The 19,899-nt window shown below is 41.0% G+C and overlaps 1 protein-coding gene across 3 annotated transcripts in view; it reads left to right on the top strand.

Annotated features, from left to right (window-relative positions):
- tbc1d22a (TBC1 domain family, member 22a) overlaps nucleotides 1–19,899 on the top strand; it is a 391,538-nt gene that overhangs the window by 131,855 nt on the left and 239,784 nt on the right. For all 3 annotated transcript variants that reach the window (XM_060843181.1, XM_060843180.1, XM_060843179.1), the window contains one exon: nucleotides 16,701–16,815. In XM_060843181.1, the coding sequence (XP_060699164.1) occupies nucleotides 16,701–16,815 (115 nt within the window). The remainder of the gene's footprint in view (nucleotides 1–16,700; nucleotides 16,816–19,899) is intronic.

Below are 19,899 nucleotides of genomic sequence, written 5' to 3'. Positions count from 1 at the left end.
ATATGATTGAAGCTATTAATTATTTTATAGACGGAGGTGAAGAGAGTAGCTTTTATGTTCAAGATAATTCTTTAACATAGGAAACACAGTGCAATACACTGTTTATGGATGAAATGTGTGCTTCGGACGAGAGACACCTCTGAAACTAGTTGGTGCAGTCTTAAATAAAGTTTAAATGCAAAAAAAAGCACATTCGGTCATGCTTTGAGGCAAAACAACTGAGCTGTTCTAGTACATGAGCTGAAATGATTTGAATGTGAACATAGGAGGTATGATTAGTAAGCTTGCAGATGACACCAGAATTAGAGGTGTAGTGGACAGTGACGAAGGCTACCTTAGAGTACGTGGGATTTTGATCAGATGGGCCAATGGGCCGAGGAGTAGCAGATGGAGTTGACTTCAGACAAATGTGAAGTGCAGTATTTTGGAAAGGCAAATCAGGGCAGGACTTATACACTTAGGTTCTGGGGAGTGTTACTGAATAAAGAAACCTTGGAGTGCAGCTTCATAGTTCCTTGAAGGTGAAATCATAGCTATCCAGGGTAGTGACAAAGGCATTTGATACATTTGCCTTTATTGGTCAGTGCATTGAGTATAGGAGTTGGGAGACCAGGGTACACCCCTTCAAAGCATTTCAAGAAGGTAGCCCAGACCCTAAATTTGCTGGCTGTTTTAAGCAGGTGTAACTTGGATATTGCAGGAGTGATGCAGCTGGTCAAACTGTTTTAAACAAAACAGAATTTATTATATAAGATTACCAAATGAAACACAAACACAATAGTACTGAATACAGAATAACTTAACCTCTCCAAAAACCCAGCAGATTATCCCAACTTAATGATGCTGTTCCAAATCCTTGCAATAATCCCCATAAACATCCCTTGACACAAAAAGTAAAATCAAACACAGGGTCTTACAGGAGAGAAGTCAGAGAGAGAGAGAGAGAGAGAGAGATGTACAGCATGGAAACAGACCCTTCAGTTCAACCCGACCATGCCGACCAGATATCCCAACCCAAACTAGTCCCACCTTCCAGCACCAGGCCCATTTCCCTCCAAACCCTTCCTATTCATATACCCATCTAAATGCCTCTGAAATGTTGCGAGAGAGAGAGTATCAGCCTGGATCTGCTTCTTTGGGTCCACAAGCTTTTTATCACTACTTCTGAAAACCAAAGAAAATCTGAGCTGGAAGAACTGACCACTTCCCTTTCATGTATAAGTGTTCTTTATAAAACTTGAAAACTTGCGACAGTATTTGTTAGCTGTAATAAAACTCCCTAAAACCCTTCAAGCCCAGACTTTTTGGTGTCTTTGCCTTTTATGACTTGTCTGAAAAAAAGCCAAGGACAGCATAACCTTGTTAAAAGAGGAGCATAGTCACACACGCATTATGGCTGTACGGTGGGGTGGGGGGCAGGGGTGGTCTGTAATACAATCCCAGTAAGGAGCTAAGCCCTTTCTTATTTCTCAGTTCCACCCAAACAACTTCTCTGGATGTATTTCTGGGAATATCCTCCCTCAGTGCAGCTGTAATGCTTTCCCTTAAAAATGCCACTCCCCCCCCCCCCCCCCCCCCCCCCCCCCCCCCCCCCCCCAAAACCTTTCTGTCCTTCTGAGAACATTAAGCTGCCAGTCCTGTCCATCCTTGAGCCATGTTTCTGTAATTGCTATGATTTCCCAGTCCCATGTTCCTAACAATGCCTTGGGTTTATCTGCCTTTCCTGTTAGGCCTCTTGCATTGAAATAAATACAGTTTAATTTATCAGTCCAACCATATTCTCTGCTTCACCCTGCCTGCTCTGACTGTTTGACTCGCCTTTGTTCTTAATTGTACTAGTCTCAAATTGATCTCTTTACCTACCACCTCCCTGGGTCTTTTACCCCCCTCACTCCCACCTTACTAATTTAAATCCTCCCAAGCAGTTGTAGCAAATCGTCGTGCCAATATATATCCTTCAACCAAAAGTATCAAAACAGATTGATTATTCATCTCACTTCGAGTTGCTTGCATTTTGTTAAAAATTGAATTTCATATTTGCCAAAATGTTAGGTACTTAGGAACTCCTGAGGCTACAAAGAACTCCTTGTAAAGGCAAGTGCTTAGCATAAAATGGGAATAAATGGAGAGCTTGTCTAAAGCTGTTTAATCGTCTTCCCAGACTTGGCTCATATTTTTTATTAGCTAAGTAGAAAGCCAAATTTGTGATTTTTGACCCTCTCTTCGCTCTTGCTCTCCATTAATTAGTCAATAGGGTTACCAATTAAATTAGCGAGGGGAGGCAATGGCCTAATATATGAGCATTACACTATTAACCCAGGTAATGTTCTAGGGACCTGGGTTCAAATTCTTGCATGGCAGATGGAGGAATTTGAACTCATTAAAAACTTGAAATTGAGTCTAATGCTGAAGTTGGCCTTGAAACCATTGTCTGTTGTTCAAAAGGTGATAAGCCTTTGATAAGGTGCCACACGGGAGGCTGCTGAGCAAGGTGAGGGCCCATGGTGTTTGAGGTGAGCTACTGGGATGGATTGAGGATTGGCTGTCTGACAGAAGACAGAGAGTTGGGATAAAAGTTCTTTTTCGGAATGGCAGCCAGTGACAAGCGGTGTCCTGCAGGGTTCAGTGTTGGGGCCACAGCTGTTTGCATTATATATTAATGATCTGGATGAAGGGACTGGGGGCTTTTAGGGAAGTTTGCAGATGATACGAAGTTAGGTGGACAGGCAGATAGGACTGAGGAAGTGGGGAGGCTACAGAAGGATCTAGACAGTTTGGGAGAGTGGTCCAGGAAATGGCTGATGGAATTCAACGTGAGCAAATGCGAGGTCTTGCACTTTGGCAAAAAGAATAAAAGTGTAGACTACTTTCTAAACGGTGAGAAAATTCGTAAAGCCAAAGTACAAAGGGATCTGGGAGTGCTAGTCGAGGATTCTCTAAAGGTAAATATGCAGGTTGAGTCCGTGATTAAGAAAGTGAATGCAATGTTGTCACTTATCTCGAGGGTTGGAATATAAAAGCACAGTTGTGCTACTGAGACTTTATAAAGCTCTGGTTAGGCCCCATTTGGAGTACTGTGTCTAGTTTTGGTCCTCACACCTCAGGAAGGACATACTGGCACTGGAACATGTCCAGCGGAGATTCACATGGATGATCCCTGGAATGGTAGGTCTAACGTACGAGGAACGGCTGAGGATCCTGGGATTGTATTCATTGGAGTCTAGAAGATTAAGGGGAGACTTAATAGAAACTTACAAGATAATACATGGCTTGGAAAGGGTGGACGGTAGGAAATTTTTTCCGTTAGGCGAGGAGACTAGGACCCATGGACACAGCCTTAAAATTAGAGGGGGTCAATTCAGAACAGAAATGCAGAGACATTTCTTCAGCCAGAGAGTGGTGTGCCTGTGGAAGTCGTTGCTGCAGAGTGCAGTGGAGGCCGGGACGTTAAATGTCTTCAAGGCAGAGATTGATAGATTCTTGATGTCACGAGGAATTAAGGGCTGCGGGGAGAATGCGAGTAAGTGGAGTTGAAATGCCCATCAGCCATGATCGAATGGCGGAGTGGACTCGATGGGCCGAATGGCCTTACTTCTACTCCTCTGTCTTATGGTCTTATAAACACTCCTTTAGGGAACAAACTGCAGTTTGTACCTGGTCTGGCCTACATGTGACTCTCGACCCACAACAGTGTGGTTTTGTAACTACGTTTTGGGAAATTAGGGCGGGGCAATTAATGTTGAATGAATAATAAAAATGACTGCATTTGTGGATTTCCAGCAATTACCCCTTATTTCTGGTTGAGGTAGAGCCATTGGGCCCGAATGAGGAAGGGTGTTTTCACAATAATTTGTGTTGTCTTAAGTTAACGTGAGCATGGGGATGGCCACTTCACATACTGATCCTAGTCCGAGATGCCAGCATGTCACTGTTTTGTTCACCTGATGTTTTGACAGCTTAGTTTTGGTTATCAATTTAGAAGAGAAAACATGAGAGATGGATGGTTTCCTAAGCATGCTCATTGTATTGACCACACACAAATCCTCGTCAAATATATCAGTGTGATAGGCTAGACCCTAACAATATTTAAAGGCAAGCATAAAGTACTGTATTCCAGATGTAATTTGACTGGTTACACTACTCGTTATTAAGTAAAACACACTTTATTCTTACTGTACAGTTGAAAAACAAACTAAAGGAAGAAGAATTGGTCTAACTTCTAACTTTATTGGAAACCTTAACAGAATAATGGATGATTTGATTACTGAACAGCAATTGTTCCAATATAGTAACATCCCATAAACACAGCCTTGGCAAAGGCAAATTCAGTAAAAAATATATTGCCTTACATGCAACGTTTCTCCAATCCAGGAGGAAATAATATCAAGAGATAATTCTGACAGAGAGAGAGAACGACGTCAAACTTTTTGCCTTAGAATAGAGACGTGTATGGCAGCTTCCAAACCCCAATAACTGCTAAAAGCTTAACTCAAACCCTGGATCTGTGAAGCCTGACTCCACCCATTCATACTGCTTCTATTATTGCAACTTTAAAATGAAATCCAAGGCCTCATAAGCTGTTTACTTTATTGGATTGGAACAGGTTGCTCAGCATCTCTGTCTGCACCTCTCTTCACTCAAAAAAAGAACAAAATACACCTCTTAAAGCCACAATATTGTTACAATATGCACAAGAACTGTGTGGTTTTCTCTTGTACCACTGTTGTAGCCAGTTGGATCTGCATCAATTAGATTGGTGAAGACTAGGCCATTGAAGATTTTTTCCTTGTTTTGGTTCTTTCTTTGCTTGCTACAGCCCCAGACTGCCGAATGGATCTGGCCTACTCAATAAAAGTGGTGATGCTGAGCTATTCTTATTGAAAAGCATGAGCAGCCTTTGCTGCGCTCAATGGTTCTTTTATATCTTATTCAGCTTGGAGCATTTCTCATTTGACAGCTGAGATTGGTGAACAGTGGTTATCAACAGTAAGTTTCCTTATTCATGTTTAACATACCATAACACATCATGGGTGTGGCGTCAATGTTGAAGATATTTTGGGCAAGTCCCTTTCATCTGTTTATTCCTGTGCTGCCACATCTTGTAGGTCTGTCTTGCTGTTTAGATGGGACATACCCAGCCATCTGGGATTCTGATTCTGAGAATGTGACTGTGTCATGCTGTTGTTTGATGGTCTGTGCAAGGCTCTTCCAATTTTAGTGTGATTCCAAATGACTGTGTGCTAGATAGTGTCAGGGTTATTCATTTGACATTTTTGCAGCAATAATTGGATAGAAAGTTAAATTGGAAATTTACAGCCACAAACATAAGCAGGGTCTTAATTGGACACCTATCTGAAAGGTAGAATACCAAAATTAAGTGCATCACCAATTATAGCAAGGAATTTTAAAAATGCAGGAGATGAAACCTGTTTTTGGCCTTTTCACTGGGTCTTGTTTTCATTTCCATTTTTTTATGACTGTCAAAACACTTGGTATGGAAAGTGTTAAATGGTTTATAAAGTTTCAGATTGAATCTTAAACATCTGCATTCTGAGTTTCCCAGGTGGTTTAAGATAAATAACCAATGTTTGAAACAATAAATCTATGTGAGTGAAATAATGAGATTAATACGAAACATTTCTAGTTGGAGCATAATTTATCTTCTTAATTTATTCATGAGAATATAAATCTGCACTGGTAATTTGTTCACCGTGCGAGCTTTGCATTTGTTGAAGAATGGCAGCAACCCAACTAAAATCTTAAATTAAAGCAGCAAATGCTGAAAATGTATAACCGGTCAATCAGGACTTGAGAAGATGAGGGGTCAGCACTATTAACTAGCTAAATGATCAGAACAGTAATTGCATGGGAACACCACCACCTGCAAATTTCCCTCAAAGTGGCATACCATCCCGAAAATGTATCATCATTCTTTCATTGTCACTCGGTAATTTCCTTCTGAACAATACTGTGGATGGACCTATTCAGCCATGGTGACTGCAGTGATTCAAGAATGTGACTTATCATCACGAATTGCCAATAAATGATGTGCTTGCTGGTGCCCTGACATTCCTTGTATAAATAAAGACTTCCATTACATAAACAGTTATATTTCAATTGCCTACTATCAAGCTACTATTGTTGGCGTTTTGAGTATTCTGGCTATTTCAGTAAATAGGAGTCCCTCAACCTCAAAAAGATGCAATTACCTGATGTGCTTAATCACCAATAAATTGGGGATGGGTTGCAGCTTCCACTAATTAGTATTGACTACAATAATAATTTGCACCTCGTTTAAGCACAATGACTTTGCCATATTCACCTTCAAATGGAAAGGGATTTATAGGAGAATCAAGCTGGCCTTAAAATAAGAAATTGAATACTATAGTGGAATTTAGTAAAGCTTAAACTTTGGGGCAAATAAAAATATTGATTGTGAGTAAATCCATACAAATTGTCAAATGCATTTAATAAGGAGGATGCATCAGTCTGAAGATACCTGTTATAGGTAGTGGGTACTGTGTGCATAAGTGTACAGTTATGTAGATGTACGTGTCTGTACATGTGGTAGCCTTTGAGTGAATCAACACTTCCTGAAGAAGGGCTTATGCCCGAAACGTCGAATCTCCTGTTCCTTGGAAGCTGTCTGACCTGCGCTTTTCCAGCAACACATTTTCAGCTCTGAATCAACACTTGCCCAGAACTGTATATCCACCTATTCTGCCGCATTAATTCTGGCCAAGCTGTCATTCCCATCAACTACCATGCTTTAGTTTTAAGCAAGCGAGTTTTGAGAAGATTTGTAGCTCAGGTTGAGGTTCTGGATGTAGGTTTGCTCGCTGACCCGGAAGATTTGTTTTCAGATGTTTCGTCACCATACTCGGTAACATAATCAGTGAGCCAAGAATGAAGCACTGGTGGTGTAACCTGCTTTATATTGAGATGTTTGGGTTTCCTAGGGTTTGTGATGTCATTTCCTGTTCTTTGCCACTCCCTGAGAAAAATGGAATCCAAGTCAATGTGTTTGTTGGTAGAGTTCCGGTTGGAATGCCATGCTTCTAGGATGTTTTGTGCGTGTCTGTCTTTGGCTCGTCCTAGGATGGATGTGTTGTCCCAAAGTGGTGTCCTTCCTCATCTGTATGTAAGGATAAAAGTAAAGAACCCAAATACGTCAGAGATGTACAGCATGGAAACAGACCCTTCGATCCAACCTGTCCATGCCGACCAGATATCCCAACCCAATCTATTCCCACCTGCCAGCACCCAGCCCATATCTCTCCAAACCCCTCCCATTCATATACCCATCTGAATGCCTCTTAAATGTTGCAGTTGTACCAGCTTCCACCATTTCCTCTGGCAGCTCACCTTCTGCATGAAAAAGTTGCCCCTTAGGTCTCTTTTATATCTTTCCCGTCTCACCTTAAACCTTTGCCCTCTAGTTCTAGACACCCCAACCCCAGATAAATGTCTATTTATCCTATCTATGCCCCTCAATTTTGTAAACCTCTATAAGGTCACCCCTCAGCCTCCAACGCTCCAGGGAAAACAGCCCCAGCCTGTTCAGCCTCTCCCTGTAGCTCAGATCCTCCAACCCTGGCAATATCCTTGTAAATCTTTTCTGAACCCTTTCAAGTTTCACAACATCTTTCCGATAGGAAGTAGACCAGAATTGCACGCAATATTCCAACAGTGGCCTAACCAATGTCCTTACAGGCACATCATGACCTCCCAACTCCTGTACTCAATGCTCTGACCAATAAAGGAAAGCATACCAAACGCTGCCTTCCCTATCCTATCTACTTTCAAGAAGCTATGAACCTGCACTCCAAGGTCTCTTTGTTCAGCAGCACTCCCTAAGACCTTACCATTAAGTGTATAAGTCCTGCTAAGATTTGCTTTCCCAAAATGCAGCACCTCTCATTTATCTGAATTAAAGTCCATCTGCCACTTCTCAAACTACTGGCCCATCTGGTCCAGATCCTGTTGTAATCTGAGTTAACCACCTTCGTTGTTCACTACATGTCCAATTTTGATGTCATCTGCAAACTTAGTAACTGTACCCCTTATGCTCGCATCCAAATCATCATGTACAATTCAGCAATTAACACAATGGAGAGCATTTGAATTTGAATGAAAAAATATACACTTTAAATACAAGATTTAATAATACTTTAGCAAAAACAAATTAAAGGCACGGGAGGTGGACATTTTATTTGCAGTATAACTCTCCCATTTAAAATTTGTGAATAAGCTTGTCCAGGACAAACTGGAGTAAGTACTGGCAATTGCAATGGAACAATGGACTGCATTTGAAGAGGAGAATGTTCAGACACAGTCAAGGTACAAGCGTGCAATTGGAATAAGCAGAACAAATAAAACCAGAGTTCTCTGGATGAGAAAGGAGATTGTGATGAAGTAGGCAAAAAGGATGTCAGATTGATAACAGAAGTAAAAGCCAGGCTGACACAAAATTCAAGGGGAAAATGTAAAAGGAAATAAGAGATGGAAAGATAGATTATGAAAAGAAACTGACTGCTAATATTAATAAAAAGGAACCCAATGGTTTTCTAAAGACACAAACAGTCAGAGAAGTGGATAATTAGGGACCAAAAAGGGGATCTATGGATGGAGGCAGTGGACATGGCTGTGATGCTAAGTGGTCTGTTTACATCTGAAGGAGTCACAGTGAAGGAGGAGGTCATTGGTAGAATAGATGAACAAAAAGAAAACATGTATTGTGGGATGGACTAATAAGTCACTAAGATTGAATGGAGTTGAGGGGAAGGCAGAAATTACAATGGTGGTGGCCATAATCATCTGTCCTCCTTTGAGGATGCCGAAGAAATGGAGAATTCCATTTTCTAAAAATACTTCATGGGATGTGGACGTTGCTGGATTGGCCAGTATTTACTGCTCATCCCTGTTTGTCCTTGAAAAGTGCGCCACCTTCTTGAACTGCTGCAGCTCATGTGAGGAAGGTACACCCAGACTTCTGTTAGGAAGAGATTTCCAGGATTCTGACCCAACTTTCGAAGGCCCCATTTTCTCATTTTCACTATGTATATTTTATACATATTTAATGACTCTATCTCCCCTTTACCACATTAACACTCACTGCATCCTTTGCTCAGGGCACCATGAAAACCTGTTCCACTCGCTCCTCTATCAATAGCTTAAAACCATCATTTTTGAACCCCATTCTGTTCTGAAGAAGTCATGTCAGACTTGAAACTTTCACTCTTTTTTTGATCTCTACAGATGCTGGCAGAACTGCTGAGTCTCTCCAGCATTTTCTGTTTTTACGTTTGGGGCACTAAGCTTTATAAATTAAGGCAGGGAGTATGAAAGTTAAGAAATTAATTTACTACCTTTAGAAAACATTAGTCTGCCTCAATTGTGGAGTATTGTGTCTAATTCTGGTTACCATGTTTTCGTAAGCTTAAGAAGCTTTTAGCTAGGATGCAGAAAAAGGTTTGTCAACACAATTCCAGGGATGAGGGGAGATAGGTTTGAGAAGCTGGTGGTGTTCTCCTGAGAAGGAGAAAAGTTGAAAGAAACTGTAATAAAGGAACTCAAAATCATGAGGCACCTGGACAGCACGCATAGGGAGGAGGGTCCCCTTTGGTGGCTGGTTCTTGATCCTGAGGACATTGATTTAGAGTAAGTTGTAAAACAAACAATGATGATATACGTAAATATGGTTTTTATGTAGCAAGGGGTTAGGAGCGAGAATACACTGACTGAGAAGATGGTGGATGCAGTTCAATTGTGACTTTCAAAATAGCATTTGCACAGAAAGGATTTACAGGGTTACAGAAAAGGGACCGAGGAGTGGAGCTAACTGGATCTTGCAGACAGCCAGCATGAACACAAGGAGCCAGATAGCCCTCTTCTGATGTATAATGTTTTATGATTTTGCTTTTTAAATACAGAGCAAGGTCCTTTGATGCCTGCACCTGTACATTTACTGTGGTGCTCAACCAGTCATCCAAAAGAAACAAAGATAATAGTACCACTCATCGCTGGGAAGAAAACCAACCAGATATTGGCACATCTTATTATCGTGCAGACTTCCCTACTTGCACACATGTGGGCACCATCTGCACGAGCTACACACTTAACTAGTACTCAATGCTAAGGCTCACATCTCACTGCTTATAGCGGTCACTTTGATTAAGTACAGAAGGCCTATAGGAACTTGTGGAACCATACCTACAGGAATCCAGGTCCTTGTGGAATAAAGGGCAAAAAGGAAGTAATATGTACTTTTAAAAAACGTAAGCTTGGTTGAAGTAAAACACCTGCTTACCTGTCAGTTACTTTGACATTTCTCATCTCCCATAAGGCGGAATAAAATGTGATCCCTGGTATATCCTTCAGATAAGTAAAAGGAAAATTCCTTTCCATAGATGCAGCAGTCACCTTGTGCAAATCCAGGAAAGGAAAGAACCGCCGACTGTAAACATATGCAATTACAAGCAGACAAAACACATCCAAAAACCCTAGCCACTCTCCCCTACAGGAAGGACATCTCGGAAGTGACTGCCAGACTACTCAGATCCCTTGGTATCATGGTAGCCAACAAACCCACCAACAAACTAAAACAGCAGCTTATGAACTTGAAAAACCGTATACAGACAACAAGCAAAACTAATGTCATTTACAGAATACCTTGCAAGAACTGTAACAAACACTACGTTGGACAAACGGGCAGAAAACTAGCCGCCAGGATACATGAGCATCAACTATCCACAAAACGACATGACCCACTCTCACTAGTATCCTTACATGAGGATAGATGAGGAAGGACACCACTTTGACTGGGACAAGCCAAATAGAGAGAGACATGAGAATTCCTAGAAGGATGGCATTCTAACCGGAACACACTCAACAAACACATTCACTTGGACCCCATTTATCACCGCCTGAGAAAAAGAACAGGAAATGTCATCACCGTAGAAAATGACATCACCACAGAAAATGACATCACTGACCGGAGGAAATGCAAACATCTCTATAAAGCAGGCTACAACACCAGTGCTTTATTCGAAGGCTAGGTGAAGATGTTACCTAATATGGTGATGAGATGTTTGAAAATGCACCTTCCAGCTCAGCAAACAAACTTACATCCATTTAGTTTAAGCTGTTTACTCGAATGGAACTTCTGACTGAGAGAAAAGAAATCAATGTTTTAAGAGTTATGCTGGGGAGGAGAATCTAATGTAACAAAAAAGACTATGAACTAGAGCGATTGGAATTTTCTGCTGCTAGGTTTTGGGTAATTCAGGGAAAAGGAAGATTGTGCACTAGGTTGACCTACTGACAATTTCTGGTTTTAAAAGTAGTGCAATTGAGAGCAGACGTAGAGTTTGATAATGAGAGAAGAAACAAATTAAGGACCAGAATTTACAGGAGAGGTCACCTCATGCCGTGCTCTTTACTTGTGGTCCTGCATCCTTCAATTCCGGAACGTTCTACTCAAAAAATATACTGTTTTTGCAAAACAAATAGAGAAGCACAAAATGACCAGAACATGTGATTTGCTAATCATGAAGTAACCTATCCTTACCACAAGTTGCAGGATAATGGATTTACTTTTTTCAAGTTCTGTCTGTTACTTTCAGATGAATTTTGCACATTCTTCTGAAAACAAAATGGTCAGCATTTTGAGGTCAATGGTGAGGGAATAGTGCTGATTGCAGGATTCTGCACAGCAACATGGACTAGTCAGGTGTCAGGTCCAGTATTCACTCTGTACAGTACCTGCACTATCTGTGGATAGTAATGCACCCTCACCAAACTGCTGATTCTAAATCAAGAGGTATAGTTCATGATAAGGTATTTTACAGAAAACAAAATGGAGAGACAAAGATGCTAAAAGTGAAGCAAGAAACCGAGGAAAAAATGGCCCAGATCTTCCAATCCTTGGATAGTGATAGTCTAGATATGCCCTACATGATGAACAACAGGATGATGTAGTATTTCAGGGGCAATTAACTGGCATTTTCCTGATCAAGAGCTTATCCCGAAATGTCAACTCCCCTGCTGCTTGGATGCTGCCTGACCCTGCTGTGCTTTTCGGTGCCACGTTTCAACTGGAATAGGATGGCCTAGCTTTACATTAACTAGAGAAACATCTGGGAGTTGTGAAAACTTGTAATCATTGCACATATCTTGTAAGCTTTATGAAGGAGTTCCTTCTCAACCACTCTATCCAAGGACTGGAAGATCTGGGCCAATATTTTCCTCTTGGTTTCTTGCTTCACTTTTAATAGCATCTTTGTCTCTCCATTTTGTGGAGGAGGAAAGGGCCTGAGAGATAAATGTGGGAGTGGGGTTGGGGAAGAGTCACTGGGAAGGTGATAGAAGGATGCAGTTGGGGTGGGTAATTGTGATAGGTCAGTGGGGAGGGTGGAGTGGATAGATAGGAAGGAAGATGGATAGATAGGACTGGTCAAGAGGGCGGTACCAAGTTAGATTGTTGGATCTGGGATGAGGTGGGGGGAGGGGAGCTTTAAAAACTAATAAAGTCAGCTGGTGATGCCATGTAGCTAATGGGTCCTACGGCGGAAAATGAGGTGTTCTTCCTCTAGTTGGTGGGTAACTTTGATTTGGTGGTGGAGGCGGCCTAAGACTTGCATATCCTTGGGGGATTGGGAAAGGGATTGAAGTGGTCGAACACACAGCAGTGAGGTTGTTTGGTGCGTGTGTCCCAGAGATGTTCCCTGAACACCCTGTGAGTTGACATCCTGTCTCCTCGATGTAGAGGAGATTACATCGAGAGCAAAGGACACAGGAGATGAGATGGGTGGATGTGCAGGAGAATCTCTCTCTGGCATGAAAAGATCCTTTGGGGCTTTGGAAGGAGGTGAGGACGGAGGTGTGCACACAGAGTTTAAACCTCATGCGGTGGAAAGGGAAGATGCTGGGTGTGAGGATGGGTTGGTGGAGACCGTGGACCTAATGAGGGAGTCACAGAGGAACCGATCTCTACGGAATGCAGACAGGGATGGGGAGGGAAATATATCTTCAGTGTTAGATCTGATTGTAAGTAGCGGAGATGGCAGAGGATAATGTGCTGTTTCTGGAGATTAGTGGGGTGGAAAGTGAGGACCAGGGGCATTCTATCCTTGTTTTGTTGGAGGAGTGATTTCAAGGGCGGAGGTGCGGGAAGAGGAGATCCGCTGGAGGGTATTGTTGATCACGTCAGAGGGGAAATGGTGGTTCTTGAAATAGGCCAACTGGGATGTCCTGGAGTGGAATTGCTCCTCCTCAGAGCAAATACAGAGGAGATGAAGGAATTGGGAGTATGGGATCAAGTGTCCGGGGTGTTAGGAGGAGCTCGAGCCCAGTTAATTGTGGAAGTCAGTGGATTTGAAATAGATGACTGTGTTAAGTTGGTTGCTAGAGATGGAGCTGTCCAGGAAGGGGAGGGAGGTATCAGAGGTGGTCCATGTGAACTTAAGTTCTGGGTCCACCTCCACCCTCCACAAGGAACCTCCACCCTCCATCCCACCGTAACAAGGATAGAACACCCTCCCCCCTCCCCCCACCCTTTTCCCAATTCTCACCTTCCACCCCACTAATCTCTGGACACAGCGCATTATCCTTCGCCATCTCTGCCACCTGCAATCAGACCCCACCACCAAAGGCATATTTCATTCCCCATCCCTGTTTATGTGACTCCTTCGTTAGGTCCATGTCCTCCACCAACCCACCCTCCACACCTGGCACTTTCCTTTGCAACTGCAGGAGATGTAAAACTTGTGCCACCTTTCCTCTCACACCCATCCAAGGCCCTAAAGGATCTTTTCACGTCCTGGTGAAGATTTTCTGTACATCCACCCACCATCTTCTGGGTCTGTTGCTCCTTCTGTGATGTCCTTTACATCGGGGAGACAGGACATCAACTCATGGAACTATTCAGGGAACATCTCTGGGAGACACACACTAACAACCCCACTGCCCTGTGGCTGTCCACTTCAACTCCCCCAAGGCCATGCAAGTCCTGGGCTACCTCCACCACCAAATCAAAGCCATCCGACAACTGAAGGAAAAACGCCTCATCTTCTGCCTTGGGACCCTTCAACCACATGGCATCAGCATTGACTTCACGAGGTTTCTAATTTCCGTACCTCCCAGATCCAATGCGCCGACTTGACACCACCCTCTTTACCTGTCCTACCTGTCCATCTTCCTTCCTACCTATCCACTTCACCTTCCTCACCAACCTATCACAATTACCGCCCCCAACTGCATCCACCTATTGCCCTCCCAGCTACCTTCCCCCTCGCCCCAGCCCCACCCCCAATCCCAACTCCCTATTTATCTGTCAGCTCCTTTCCTCCTCCACATTCCTGATGAAGGGCTTATGCCTGAAACATCAACTCTGCTGCTCCTCAGATGCTGCCTGACCTGTGCTTTTTGGTGCCACACTTTACAATTTTGACTCTCCAGCATTTGCAGTCCTCACATTCTCCATCGTATCCCAGTACTCTTTCCTCAGCACTGAGTTTCTTTGGCCTGCTAATGGAACCCACGGTGGTGATGCCCTTTGTGTTTCAGACAGCTCCTCACCTCACCCAGCGAGGGCATCACATCAACCTATGTTAAACTATCTATTTGGCACTTGAATGTCAAGGGAGTGCCTGTTCCCTTTGTGTTGCAGAAGTGTCCCCCCTAACCAATCTAACGACCCTTTATGTGTGTTAGGGTGGTTATCGTTCTTCCTGTTCTGTTTAGTACAGTTAGTCTAGTCCCAACATTCAATGATTTGATTGCAGTATGCACATTCCGGTCTTCCTAGCCCCCTATCTGTCTTCACCTGTATTATAGATGTATTGGTTATTTGGCAATCAATATCTACTCTTCCTACTCCAACACTTGGCCAGACTGATTGGACTGGGAAGGGGTTTACATGGTGAACCCCTTTAATCTGATCAGGGTTGGAAATAAGGTTTCAAAACCTGATTGGATCTGGGCTAAGATTTTTAAAACACCAGTGCTGATATTTTTCTGAAGACATGGTGCAGAACTTTAGAATGGCAAAATCAAATTTCTAGCACCAAAAGAGTTATTTGGCAGTAATTACAATGCATCACCTCCTAGCTTTCTGCTTTGTTTAGTGGATAAGTGTGTCGTTTCACACCTTTGTGTTGATGTCAGTGCTGAATTGATTAGCTAGCTACAAATAAAGCACAGACTTAGGGTTCTGTGCATAGCAACATCCTCTGTTTAGCTGTGCCTGTGTAGATTTCAAAAGGTTCCAACTGGTAACCTCCACAATAATAGGCCCAAAAGTAGAGTACATAAAGAAAACTAGGAATACAAAACTACTTTGTCTGCATGATCATGGTAGTTATATTTCAAAGGAAATTTGTTTGCTGTATGATGGATTGATCCATTATCCTAGGATAGTGGAAATAAGCATTTAAGTGCAAATTTTTTCTTCAGTTGCACCACAATCCCACCTAGTCATAAGAGGATTGAAAATATATCATAACCAACATATAATTATATAAGTAACAATAAGGCTAACGGTGCTCCCTGTTAACACTGAAAATCAAATAGCAACTTGACTAAGTACAGATATGCAGTTAAATCCACAAAAATAAATGTATCTGAGTTGTAATGTTCCTCTATCAACTTCCCATAAGATGCTTCTCACAGTCTGATATACCATTCAAATATATTGAATGTTTAACTGATTACAATACACTATAACTACGCATAATAATGTAAGGACTATTTTGATGAGGTGCTAATTGTTGATAGTTGCCAAACAACCACACTGACACTGAAAATTTAGAAGTGTATCATCTTATTTGTTTGGATATTAATTATTTATCATTTTAACAAGTGCTTCTATACTTGTTCTGCCTTTTTTAAGTCTCAATATCAATTTTTTCTCCTTCACTTTTGCACTGTATATCTGATTTGAAATTGAGTTCAATTTTCTAACTGACATTTTTCGATTCTGATTGTGTGGGTCATTGCAAGAATTCATCTTGACTGACTACTTCCCTGTTGTTTTAGTTTCCTGATTTCCTATTGAGAGTATTACACTTCCTGGATGCCCTGCGGGCAGACATTTCAAGCGCCATAGCCCCAGAAAGCCTGTGGACAAATGCAAGCATAATGAATGGCTTGTGCCATTGGTGCAATGTCCCATATCAGATAATATTATAATTTTGGGAATTATTGTAAATGGGTATGTGATTGTCAACACTGAGCGCAAACATTGATGTGCCTGCAAAGATAATGACTGCAGGAAGTAAGTTTTGACAGTTTCGGGAATGTGTGCCACATGCAGGAATTGTGATAGCTAGCGATTTTACTTTGTGTTATTACTGTGTATTTGCATTATTGCTTTACAGCACTGGACAGCAAAATTGAATGTCAACATTATTTGATGCTTCTAATCACAAAGGTGAAATACATTCATTGATACATTTAGTTTTAAAGATATAGCAGTGTATGAATCATATCACTGAGCTAGGTTTGCCATAATTCTGCATCGGCTATTGCCATTGTAGTGACAAGTTGTGGAATTGTCTTTAAAAATGTTATTGTTCTAATTCAGTGATAGTGTTGTTCTGGAATCTCAATTTATGTTGCCATTCATCTTCAAAAATTAAATAATGACCTTGCTGCACCAGAAAATATTTCCTTCATTCTATTTTCTTCAAATTATTTTCCAGATCTTTGAACGCATTCTTTTCATATGGGCGATAAGGCATCCTGCCAGTGGATATGTTCAAGGGATAAATGACCTTGTCACACCTTTCTTTGTAGTCTTCGTTTTTGAGCATATTGGTAAGTTTCACAAACTGATTGTCCTGCCTTATTTTTTCTTTAAAGGTCTTGGGTTAACATAGCAATAGAGTAGCCAATGTATGTCTGATCCTTTGAGATTGTAAGGAATAAAGTATTTGTCTATAATAATTTGAGAAGGTTGTCTTTATTAAATAATGTAACCTCATGTATTTCTATATTGGAAAAGCATCCTTTTCAGTATTTTTAAGGGAAAGTTAACATTGCGCTAAAAGCTCCCTCTGCCCTCTTTATTGAGCTCTCATTGTTTTGCATTATTAGAATTAACAGAAAAGGACGATGTGCCCTTGAGTACCTTGAAAGAGCATTTCTCATTTACTGATTTACAGGATGATGCTTCTTCTCCCTTGTTTCCTTTCATTTTTGACATCGTGGGAGGCCTTAAATTGCTTTGCAACTAATGATAGCTTCTGGCTAATCATCTATTCAGTAGGGATGGGTCTGACTCTGGAGGACCTCTACATTTCTCACTTCAACTTTCATTTATGTGTGGAAATGTTCTTAATGAGTCTGTATTAATTGATTCTATCATGTTGTATTTTACTTGTTGAAATATAATTAAAAATACCAGACCAGCTAAATGTTATGTAATTTTAAAAAAAAACTTGAAGTAAAACTGTGTTTTAATGTAAAGTTGTGGAATGTAATGCTTACCACTTCTAAAGATTAATTCGTGCCTGTAGTGATTTGTGTACCCGAAAAGTAACTGATTTTAGCTTCAATAATTTAGTCATTTCCAACGCCAGCAAAACTGTTCCTGAACCTTTTCCTGCGCATTGAATTGCGCAGCCTGAAGTCTAAACTATTTGCAATTAAAGCACAGGAAGTGACCACTGAGCCCATAATAATTTGGACATATGAGATTGTATGAAACTAATTTTTATTTGGTTGTTATATACATTACATTTTGCATGTACTGAATACAATGTATGAGAATGTGGGCTGATAAAACTTATGTTAGTGTGCTGTTCATTAAAAGCAAGCTAAATCTGGGTTTTAATGATCGAAATAAATTGGAGTGGTCCATTCTTTTGATAATCAAAAATTAGATTGAAATTGTTGAGAAAAACTGAGCAAAAAATTTTTAATGTATGTGCCCCCTGCCTTGTTGCACTGCAACCCAAACGTGACTTCAGCAACATCAGATTACTTTTCTCATAACAGTATTTTAAGTTGACAGACAGCTACAGCAATACGACAATTTTATTTTGAGAAAGATAGTGTTCTAATGTTAAATGTACTGTACTCTCGAATCAGAAATGGTCCAACTCAGCAAGTAACCAGATTAACCATTGGAATTACGTTGTCACACAGTAGGACAAAGACTTTGAAGTTAAAAATCTTACAACATCAGGTTGTCAACCACTTGATGAAGGAGCAGCGCATCAAATACTAGTGCTTCCAAATAAACCAGTTGAACTATAACCTGGTGTTGATTTTTAAATTTTACACCCCAGTCCAACATCAGCTGCTCCAAATAAAGACTTTGAAGAAAGACTTGCATTTATACTGTATGCAATTCCTTCCAGAAATAACCTAATTTATCACATATTTGAAGAATTGTTTTGAAGTGTAAGAACTGTTATATAAACAAAGCATTTCATGCATGTTTAGCTTATTTTAAAATGTTGAGCTGTTCTGAAGGAATTTTATCCGATGTCTGTACTAGCATCCAAACCACCTGTCGTATGGTAATTCCTCTCCTTGCTTATAAGGTGGTCTGTCTTGAGTTTCTGGTTTCCTTCAGTAAAATTGTTGACTTGTTTGCCATTTTAAATTTTTATGTTACTGTTTGAGATTAGCGAATAAGGTTCATGATAAAAGCTGTACACATGATTCACGACCATACAGGTGAATATTGCTTGTTGGAAATTCGAAGTGCTTACTGTTTTTTAAGTTGCTCACTTTTTAAGGTGCTTGTTCATCAATAGCAAATTGAGAAATGTTGTGAATGATTAGTATCTTGTGTAGCATGGCATGATGCTGGATAGATAACGAAGGAATGGCACATAAGATTCGGTGATCACAACTTTCTGGGCTACAGAAAAGGGAAAAGAAATTGAACAGAAATGGTTAAATTAAATAATACTTGGAAGGTCAAATATGGAAACATTATGGAAAAGTGAAATATTGGATCAAAGAAATAGAAACATGAAAAGAAATCACTGTTTAGTTGGATGAATGAGATTTTTCAAATTTCTGTTTTTTGGAAGAAATCCTTCAATTCCTCATGTCACCTGACCTTTTCATGATCTTCCAGCTCTAAATCTGCTGCCAAATGCTTGTCCTCTCTGATTCTGCCCTTTAGTTCACACTACTTTATCCCCAACATTAGTTGAATACCTTGAGTCAAATTCCTCCTCTGTAGTGGAGATCTTTTGAGATGATGTAGTCTTCAAAGTTCTGTGCACTTCTTCAAAACAAATATTCAAACCTGTCTTTGCAGGTTCATTTTTCATTCTAGTTCATTATCTCTAGTCTGTGTTAATAGGCAGCATGGTGGTTAGCACTGCTGCCTCATGGTGCCAAAGACTTAGGTTTGATTCCAGCCTCTGGAGACTGTACAAACTCCACACAGACATTCTCCCTATGTCTGCATAGGTTTCCTTCAGGTGCTCAGGTTTCCTCCCATTGTCGAAGAGTGTGCAGATTTAGGTGAATTGACCAGGAGAAATGCAGGATTGCAGAAATAGGCTGGGTCAAAATGGAATGCTCTTGAGAGGGTTGGTGTGGACTCGATGCGCTGAATGGCCTGCTTCCACACTGTAGGAATGTGTGATATGTGAAGTAGCTTGGGCCCTTTTCTATATTAAAGGAATTCAGGCTTGGACAAATCTCAACAAATTTGACTTAAATGAATTTGCATTTCAGGTTTTGGTATCCTACAGGTGACACAGTAGGTTGATTGCTCCCTATTGCATTGTAGTTGTTGGGAAAGTGAATTGTGATTTGTTCATTTTCCTCTGACTGGTGGTCATGGCATTTCACTTGGTCTAATATATAAGCCGTCCCATTCTTGTGTCAAGAATCATGTTTAAGCACATAAGTTGGGCCCCCTTTTCGGCA

The sequence above is a fragment of the Hemiscyllium ocellatum genome, chromosome 23 (assembly GCF_020745735.1).
Source record: "Hemiscyllium ocellatum isolate sHemOce1 chromosome 23, sHemOce1.pat.X.cur, whole genome shotgun sequence".
Lineage (NCBI taxonomy): Eukaryota > Metazoa > Chordata > Chondrichthyes > Orectolobiformes > Hemiscylliidae > Hemiscyllium > Hemiscyllium ocellatum.
Note: the sequence above shows the minus strand (reverse complement) of the source record. Positions and strands in the feature narration are given on the sequence as shown.